Source organism: Anomalospiza imberbis, chromosome 23, assembly GCF_031753505.1.
Source record: "Anomalospiza imberbis isolate Cuckoo-Finch-1a 21T00152 chromosome 23, ASM3175350v1, whole genome shotgun sequence".
Classification (NCBI taxonomy): domain Eukaryota; kingdom Metazoa; phylum Chordata; class Aves; order Passeriformes; family Viduidae; genus Anomalospiza; species Anomalospiza imberbis.
In genome coordinates, this window is record NC_089703.1 from 529380 (window position 1) to 538557 (window position 9178).

The 9178-nt window shown below is 53.5% G+C and overlaps 1 protein-coding gene across 1 annotated transcript in view; it reads left to right on the forward strand.

Moving 5' to 3' along the window:
• Positions 1-3544, forward strand: part of EPHA8 (EPH receptor A8) — a 51636-nt gene extending 48092 nt beyond the window's left edge. The window contains exons 16-17 of the mRNA XM_068171785.1: positions 923-1078; positions 2392-3544. Coding sequence (XP_068027886.1) covers positions 923-1078; positions 2392-2506 — 271 coding nt within the window. The 3' untranslated portion in view covers positions 2507-3544. The remainder of the gene's footprint in view (positions 1-922; positions 1079-2391) is intronic.
• Positions 3545-9178: the final 5634 nt, after the last annotated feature.

Below are 9178 nucleotides of genomic sequence, written 5' to 3' on the forward strand. Positions count from 1 at the left end.
CACCAATGGCTGCCCTTGGGAGCATGGACATGCACAGGGCCCGTCGACATAGGTTGTGGTGGGTAGTGAGGAACTTCCTGCACTTCATCCCCTTGCTCCCACCACTTCATCCCCTTGCTCCCCTTGCATCCCCATGCCAAGGCCAGGGAAGTGCAGCAGTGCCCATTCAGCAGCATCCCTGCCTTTACCTGCCTGCTAGGGCTCTCTCTGTCCTGCTCTGTAGGATCTGCAGATCAGCTGTATAACAGTTGTGTGCCCAGGTGGGCAGGAGACCAGTGGCATCTGGCCTGGATCAGGAATAATGAGGCCAGCAGGACCAGGGCAGTCATTTCACCCCTGTGCTGGGCACTGGTGAGGCCCCACCTTGAATCCTGGGGTCAGTTCTGTGCTCTTCATGACAAGACAAAAATGGAGGAACTAGAGTGTGTCCAGAGCTGGGGAAGGGTCTGGAGCACCCCGGTTTCAGACTGAAGGAGCTGGAAGGGGCTAGCTTGGGGAAAAGGAGGTTCAGGGGTACCTTCTGCCTCTCCACAACTCCCTAACAGGAGGGTGTAGCCAGTCAGCAGTTGGCCTCTGGTCCCAGGGAATGAGGGACAGGAAAAGAGAAAATGGCCTCAAGTTGTGCCACAGGAGGTTTAGGTTTGATATTAGGGAAATTTTTTTCACAAAAAGGGTGGTCAGGCCCTGGTATAGGCTGCCCAGGGCAGTGGTGAAGTCATCATCCCTGGAGGTGTGGATGTGGCACTTGGGGACATGGTTTAGTGGCAGCCCTTGCAGTGCTGAATCAACAGTTGGAGCTGATGATAGAGGGCTTTTCCAGCCTTAATGTTTTCCTGATTATATAGGTGCATTCAGGTGGCGCTCATAGCCTGGTCACCTTGGACCAACCTTTCTCGTCCAACACCTTCTGTTCTGCTCCCAGGTTCACCCAGACACGCTTGGACAGGGGTCTCCTTGACCTGACCAGCTGCTTGACTGTGGAGGACTGGCTGGACTCCATCCGACTGGGGCACTACCGGGACAACTTTGCCATGGCTGGGTACTCCTCCCTGGGCATGGTGATGCGCATGAACATTGAGTGAGTAGCAGGGAACAAACAGTGCTGTCTGGGTGTCCCCGCACCAACCCGCTAGCCCCAGACAGTGACCATCCTGCCTCTGCTGGCTCGTTCTAATTGGTCCGTGGTGCTAGAGATGCATCTCTAAGCAAACTGTGTTGAGACCTGGGGCAATGTCCAAGGCTGTGCTGAGCTTTGAGGGAAGGTGTGGGAGTTGTACTGAGAGGCTGTGAACTCTGAGTCACCTCCAGTGCTCTGGGATAGCTCTCCAATGTCACCATAGGCCCATAGGAAGTAATTCAGGTTGCAAGGTGCTCCAGGTTGGGTTGCTAACCCAATCTCTTGGTCACAGCAGGGTCAGGCAGGAGGTTGCTGTCTCCTTGTGCTTCTCATCTTTGTTTTCCCTGCAGAAGGCACCTCTGGACTAGAGTGGCTGTGCTATTCTGCACAGCTTCTCTAGGATCACTGGGAAACAATCTTAGCTGGGCATTACCTTGGAGCTTTGTCAGACCCCTGTGCACAGGACTGGCTCCCTGCTCAGTGCAGCCAGGAGGGAGACATCACTGGAAAGTCATTAACACATTACCAAGGGTGGGTTAAGTAAGGAGAGCTGGAGAAGATCTCTCACCACCCTCCTGCTGTAAGGAACTCGATCTCTCACCTGTCTTGGGAGTTTCTAAGGTGGAGCATCCAAGCAGTACCAGAAACGAAGGCAACTATGCCAGCTCCTGCCCTTATACCTGCCTACATCACTCATCCCTTACTGTTTACGAGTAGTGACAGCCTGTTCAGCCTCTAAGGAGCCTTGTTCCCTATCCAAAGGCATAGAGCTGCTGGACACTGGTTCCTGTGGCACTGAAATGGAAGGCAGAGAGACACAAACAGAGAGTTGTCATGTGCATTGATCGGGGCTGTACCTGGGGCCTTTGCTCTGGGATTGAGCTGACAGTGATCCTTGTTTCTCATGCACATCAGAGAATCTTTTGAATGGGGAAGGCTCATCATCCATCCTTCTGACTGGGTTATCTGAGGGCATCTCACTAAAACTGAATCCAATTTCACAGCATCAATCTTGTCACCTACGAGCCTGTCAGGAGTGATCCTGCTCCTGCTCCCCACAGGGCTGTCACAGTGGCCTTGTCAGGAGGACACGTCCAAGAGAATGGCAGCCTCTCTGTCCCCGGGAGGATGTCCACGGACCCTCAGCAGGACCAGCCTTGTGCTGATGTGCAAGTGGAGAAGAGCCAGGCACAGGCTCCTGGGCTGGTCCATGGGGTGCAGTTGTCTCCCTGGGGCCTGGCACAGGTGTCTTTGACAGTGTCTTTGTTCTCCAGGGATGTTCGGAGTCTGGGCATCACCATGATGGGCCACCAGAAGAAGATCTTGAGCAGTATCCAGGCCATGAGATCCCAGCTGCTGAACACAAATGGCCCCAGGAGGCATCTCTGACCAAAAGCTCTGCAGAGCTGCATCAGGCCTTCCTTAACACTTACCCTGGCAAAGGGGCTGCAGGGTGGTGAGCAGGAACAGGGGCACCAGGACCTGGAGCCCTGCCAGCACCTCTGTGATTTCAGCATTGGTGGAAACATGGTGTTCCAGATACCTTGGTGGTCCTGTTGCTTCCTTCCCCCAGGTGAAGGGGGGCACAGCCTTCCAAGCAGACACATCATGACTCTGCTATTTCTCTGTGGGACTGGGGGTCTCCCCACAACTATGCAGGACAGTAGACAACCCCTTCACCCAGTGGGATGGTCCAGCTGCTCCTGCAGGTGGAGGGGTATCAGACATATCAGCAATAACCAGGAGCAGTGGGCTGGGCTTGCCGTGGCACGCAGCTCCTTTGGATCAGGCAGCTGGGGAGTTCCTTGGATCTCTGAACTGAGCAGGGCTCCACATATTGCACACAGCAGAGACAGCCCTGCTTCCCATACCTCCCAGTGTACTCCAGCCTGGACCTCCTGAACTGCACCAGCCTGAAGATGACTTCATGGTCCACCTCTACCAAGAGCAGGAGGGCAGGGGACAGAACACACTGTGGCCGTGCTAGGAACATCTGGCTCTGCTCAGACCATACTTCCCAGCTGGGAGAAGAGTTGTCCAGGGCCTTCAGCCTGGAGACTCAAGAAGCCCTGGAGTGCTGCAGGACACTCTCCACCTCTTTAACCCACCAGCACTACTCCTCCACAGATCCAGCACAGCCCTCCAGGCAGCCCAGACATATTTTCTAGGGCCTCAAGCTCAGGTTTCTCTGACAGCAGAATCGTCCTAGCCTCCCCCAGAACAGAGAGGAATGGGAGTGTGCTCCCATGTCACATGATGGAGGGACAGAGAAACAACTCTTCTTTGTTGCTATATTGTCCTAGAGAAACCCAAGAGCTGTGCCAGCACCTGGCTGCCAGTGCCCAGGGCTGCTGGATCACCTGCAGAGAAGGGGTCCTGACAGTATTTCCAGCTGAAATCACAGCATCCTGTGGCTGGGGACAGAGGCTCTGGTGACCCCAGTGTCTAGGAGAGTGGTCTGTCCTCCACAGGAGCATCTCTCTGGGTGAGCTTGACTGGTGCTGAGCAGTGGCCTCCAAAGATGTGTGGAACTGGTCCAAGAGGCTGAGCTGGGTGCAGAGGTGCAGATGAACTGAAGAGCAGGGCAGGCTGTGGGCTGTGGGTTTCCTTTTGGTGTAAATACAATTTTCTATGGGTCTGGAAACTGTTTTACTGAAGTAGGATGTTAAGTACACAAAATGGTCTCAAAGCACAGAAGCCTCAGTTGTGGGGCTGAACTCACTGCAAAAAAACACCTGCTGGGAGCGTGGCTGGGGTGGGGGCTGACAGGAGGGGAGAGAGCCTGGAGAGGAGCCATGCTCCCTGCAGGGCCCAGCCTGACCCACAGCACCCTGGCCTTCACACGGGCACAGCAAACCCAGCATCACTCCAGTGCAGGTGCTGGTGGGATGTGGCCTGAGGGCTGTTCCTGCCAGGCCTGTTTGGGCACAAGGGGGGTGGGGGGTGGGTTAAAGCCATTTCTCAGCTGCAATAATCCTGGCTAAACCAGCCTGTCCAGGGCTGGCTTGGCTTTCCATACAGAGCACTTGTGTGCTGATGGATTCTCTGACTATGGCGGGTACTTTACTTCTTCCTATGGAAGCTTTTTGTAAGGGGGACAGATGCAAAGTATTGTTTCATTTGTATTGCACCCTGCATCCTGCACTCAGCCCTGGCACACTCCCTCCCCACAGCCAGCATGTGATGAAGCTCATCCAAGCCCTGCAGCACAGGGGGCTGGGTGCTGGCCCCGTCCTCTCTTCCCAACATTTGGGACTCCATCATGGACATAAGGGTGAGAGCAGAGGTCGGACCCATGGCACACCTATGTCCTTCAGGTTTGCTGGGCAACCCCAGTCAGATGGGCTCCAGGATCTGAGGCTGGGAGCTGCCAGATGGCCCCTTTCCAGGTGGTTCATGAGTCAGATCCTGCAGTGTGGGGTCAGTGGGCTGCTTCTGGCTGTGGGGATGGTGGGGCAGAGTTTGCCTTTTATGTTCAGAGTGTGCGCTTCCCCCTGGACAATAAAAATCCCTCTTTCCGTGATCCATCTCCTTGCCTGTTATTGTCACTGGGCTGCAGTGAACTGTCACCTCTTGCAATGAGGATAAGGGACATCCCAGCTGCTTCAGGGGGACCAGCACTGAGATGCTCAGCTAGTCACCACCTCCCTTGCTCCAAAAAGCCTCCCACAAGTGAAGGATGCTTCCCTGCAAAGCAAGAGTATCCATTGGATGGGCCCACAGAGACAGGGAAGAGCCTAGAGGATGTTTGTAGGCTCCCGGGGGAGGGGTCCTCTGGAGGAGAGGACTCCCCAAAACCGCCAAGCCATTGCTATGTAGGAGCATCTCATGCAGGACATGATGCAAGAACAAGATATCTCATGTTCAAAGGCTCTTCTGAACCTCAGGGGCGTCTTGCAGGTTTTCCTAGACTCAGCCTTACCTTCTTCTGGAGATGAAGAATTTTTTTTTTAGAGGGAAGAAAACACCAAAAAACCAAACCAGTAAAACCTCAGCCCTCATCTCCTGAAGTCTGAGCTGAAGAATATTGTAGGTCTGCTTGCAAAACTCTTCCTGAAGGTGTTTAGCTGTGTTCCAGCTGCCCTTCAGGGAAGGATTTACCAGCAAATGAGCTGCAGGACAAAGAAAGCACCATTTTCAGGAAATGTCCTATGAAAGCAAAAGGGCCCCACAGCACAGGGTGGGCTTGGGTCTAAACCTGTCACTGCCTGCCCACATGCTCCCAGCCTTTGCCACGCTTCAAGGACAGAGGTGAGCGTTCACTGGCTCCAGCCCTGCTCCCCATCCCAGACATGAGGAAAGGCCAGCCTGGCTGCCCAGGGCTCTGTCCTACCCCAGCCTGCCTGCACACTGTCAGGTTATCCTGTCAGCCCATCCAGAGCTTCCTTCCCCACAGTTCCCCCTCACACCGCTCTCTCCGGTGCCCCTTTACAGAAGCACAGGCCCTCAGGCTGGACAAGCTGCTCCTGGTCAGTGTCCCCTGTGCTGAGGGTTGAGCTTACAAGTCCTGTGCTCTGCATTTCCCTTCATCTGTCCCATTTCTGTATTTACATCTCCCATCACTCTAACCCTGACTTTCTCCCAGACCCTTCTCCTTTACCCAGAGAAGCTCCAGCTGCCCCATTCCAGGTTGGACAGGGCTTGGAGCAACCTGGGATCATGGAAGGTGTCCCTGCCCATGGCATGTGGTGGGGGAACAAGGTGGGCTTTAAGGTCCCTTCCAATCCAAACCATTCTGTGATAAATATGGTTAGATGGAATCTCTGAAGGTCACCTCATCCTGCCCCTCCAGGTGCCTGTACAGTGCACACAACTGTGCAGGTTCTGCTCAGACCCTCATCACATCATGCAGACAGGGGCAGCAACTACATCATACTTTGCTCATGGTCCAGTGCTGTCACTGTGCACAGTGGGACAGCTGGGACCTATTTCTGTTCACTGAGGACACACATTTCACTACTCCATTTCAGTTATTAATAAAGCCAGTGTCCACATTGTGCAAAATGTACAAGGTTTTCTTACATTTCTTAGGCCAAATATTTGGAAGGGTCGATGATGCTGGTGCCTGGCTCCTTCCCTGGGCAGGGGCACTCAGCCAGGCTGCTGTGCATGGCTTTGTGTGGGGAGGGGTCTGGCCACTACAGCATCACTTTGTCAAAGCCTGTGAGCATCACGCCCAGGGCATCACCCTGCTCAGAGCCTCAGGAAGATTAGGCACAGTTGTGTCATTTTTAAAGAAAATGCCACAAAATTGCCATCCTGGCAAAGGTCCATCACTGGAGACACTTCTCCAGAACACAGAATCATGTTTTCAGACCTCCTGCACTCCCATCTGGCCAGGCTGGGGCCAGGGCTGGCACCCAGGGATCCTGATGGCTGAGAGAAACTGGCTCAGCAGGAAACCCCTTGGGAAGAGGATCCTGGGGAAGGGGCTGGTCAAGAGGCAAAGTCTTCCATCCAAGGAGAGGTGATGGACACCCTCATTCATATACACCAGCAAATAGACCCCTTCCTGTACCAAAAGAGACCTCAGGATTTTCACACTTACTTAAATGTCCCCCAAGAGGATTTTATCCCATCTTGCACCACTGGGAGCTGGTCTTTCCCTGGTAAAACAGCTTTTCTTTTCTACTCGCACCAGCATTACCTCAGGCTTCCAGTAACTCATCTCGGAAGCATTTCCTTTGCAGCTGCCCGGGCCCGATTAGGCTGTGTCATTAGGCAGTGAGGCTCTGTGAGCTCCGTGTGCCTGGAGGTGGCAGTCTGGACCTGCGGAGCACCTGCCGAGCCCTGCGTGGAGCCGCCGCCTCGGCTCTCCCCCACACTCGTGTCGGTGCCAGCCCTGTGCAGGTTTGCAGGGGTCAGATGCGTTCCAGGGCTGGCGGGAACAGATGGTGATCTCTGCTTCGGATTTCCTGATATGATTCCTGTCTGATCACATACCAGCTTAGTCTGCCAAGGAAGGCTGTATTCCCAAACCACCTTCTCTCCTTGCTTTTAGCACAGTCGTTTAGCATCATGTCCAAGTAAATTACTCAGGATAATTTGATATAAGATAGAAATATCAGCCCCAGCTGCTGCTTTAACTCTTGGAAAGATTATGGGTTAAGTTCTGCGTGGGTTTTGAAGTGTCCTATAGGTCACGTCTTGAAAACCACCATCAAGGATTGAGATGTATAGCTCATCCCAGGATGACAGAAGAGCCTGCTTTGCCACCAGCCCAACGTCTCCCCACCTCAAGCCAGCCAGGCTTGGGGAGAGATGAGCCAGGACTGCAGCTACCCTGACTTCTGCTGCAGGCCTGGGAATAAGGGGAAGGACTCAGAGCAGAGAGGCAGGTCTCACATTAGGAGAGCAGGTCTCACATCTCAGAGCAGTCACCTGCTGTGCAGGAGAAAGGAGGAAGGCAATGACACTTCATCCCCTCCCTGTGAGGGGGACTCGCTCTCTCCTTTCAGTGTAAACATGGGCTAAGCAGCCTGCCTGAACCTCCAGTCACACCATGTACATCCCAGATGGCCCCACCGGTCCATGGGATGCATCCTGAAGCATCCCACTCTGAGGGGACTGCCAGGGGACAGCCCAACAGCCCGGCTCCTCAGGGACCTTGTCCCAGCCCCTGCGGCCTGGGATGGGAGGATTTGCTGTGCATGTGAGCAGGATCCTCATCTCTGTCCCCTCAGCAGTTTGTTGGGCCCTCATACAGCAACCTCTTCTGAACAGGCTGTAAAAAGTCCCCAGTATCCAGTCAAACAACAAAGCCTCTTCACTTTCCTGGGTGAAAACTCCTGGCAGCTGTGTTTTGGGAAACCCCAGTGCACATCTCCTGCTTATGATGGTCCTTCTACAATAGAATTGCAGATAATCTGCAAGTGCCAGAAAAGTTTCTGGATGCAGAGCTGGAAGTACTTCCCTACACACCATCCTGCTCATTTCTGGAAGAAAAAAAAAAAAAAATTCAGAATTTGTTTACTGAGTTTAAAGGACGAAGGGGTTGCACACCACATGAGAAACTTGTGAAAAGGGTAAAGGCTTTGGAACTTGTTGATCTCGAATCCCAGCCATGACAAGTTTTTTCATTTTGCTAATGCTGAAAGAAGGTGAAATTGTTCCCAGCACTCACTGTTTTCTGCCTGACCCCAGAGCCTTTTACTCTTAAAGATTTCTTATCACTCATCATGTCTCTCATTTCCTCCCTGCCTTCCAAACCTCCCCTCACAAAGTTGTCCTGAAGAGTGGTCCTTGCAGGGAGTGGCAGGGGAGTGGCACTGAGCAAGTAACAACAGGCAATATTCCTTCCCAAGCACAGAATGGTGCAGAGGATGGGTGAACCAAGGACCCAAAAAATGGCAAAAGATGTGCTTGGGGAGGTTTAGGTGGATATCAGGGAAAGGTTCTTCCCCCAGAGGGTGCTGGGCACTGCCCAGGCTCCCCAGGGAATGGGCACAGCCCCGAGGCTGCCAGAGCTCCAGGAGGGTTTGGACACTGCTCTCAGTCACAGGCTGGGGTTTTTGGGATGTCTGGGCGGGGCCAGGAGTTGAGCTGGATGGTCCCTGAGAATGGTTGAGCTGGATGCTCTCTTAGCTGAGAATGTTCCATGATTCTATGATTTCATGATTCTGAGAATGAGAGGTGAGGGATGTGGTGCAGGCCATGGGGAGCAGTGGCCTTCATGCCTGGACAGGAGCTGAGGGAACATGGCAGGACAGAGGCAGTTTGGGTGGATGAGTTTTGGTGACCAATGGGACATGAGATTGGGGACCAGTGGGTGAGGCAACACAGGCAGGGATGTCCCAAAGTCACCAGGAGAGCTCACGCCTCAGTGCAGAGGTGATGAGATGGAGAGGCAGGAATTGAAAAGAGAGGCAGAAGATGACAGAGAGACAGATGACAGAGAGGAAGGAGCAGCAGGATTACGGTTCCTGCCCAGCAGGACTGATGACATCTCTCACGGACACACAGGAGGAACGTGTGAAACCCCATTTAATGCCTGGTTCCTCTATACCTGTTATCAAAAATGAGGTTCCTCATTACAATTCCTTTATTTCTCTCACATTCAGA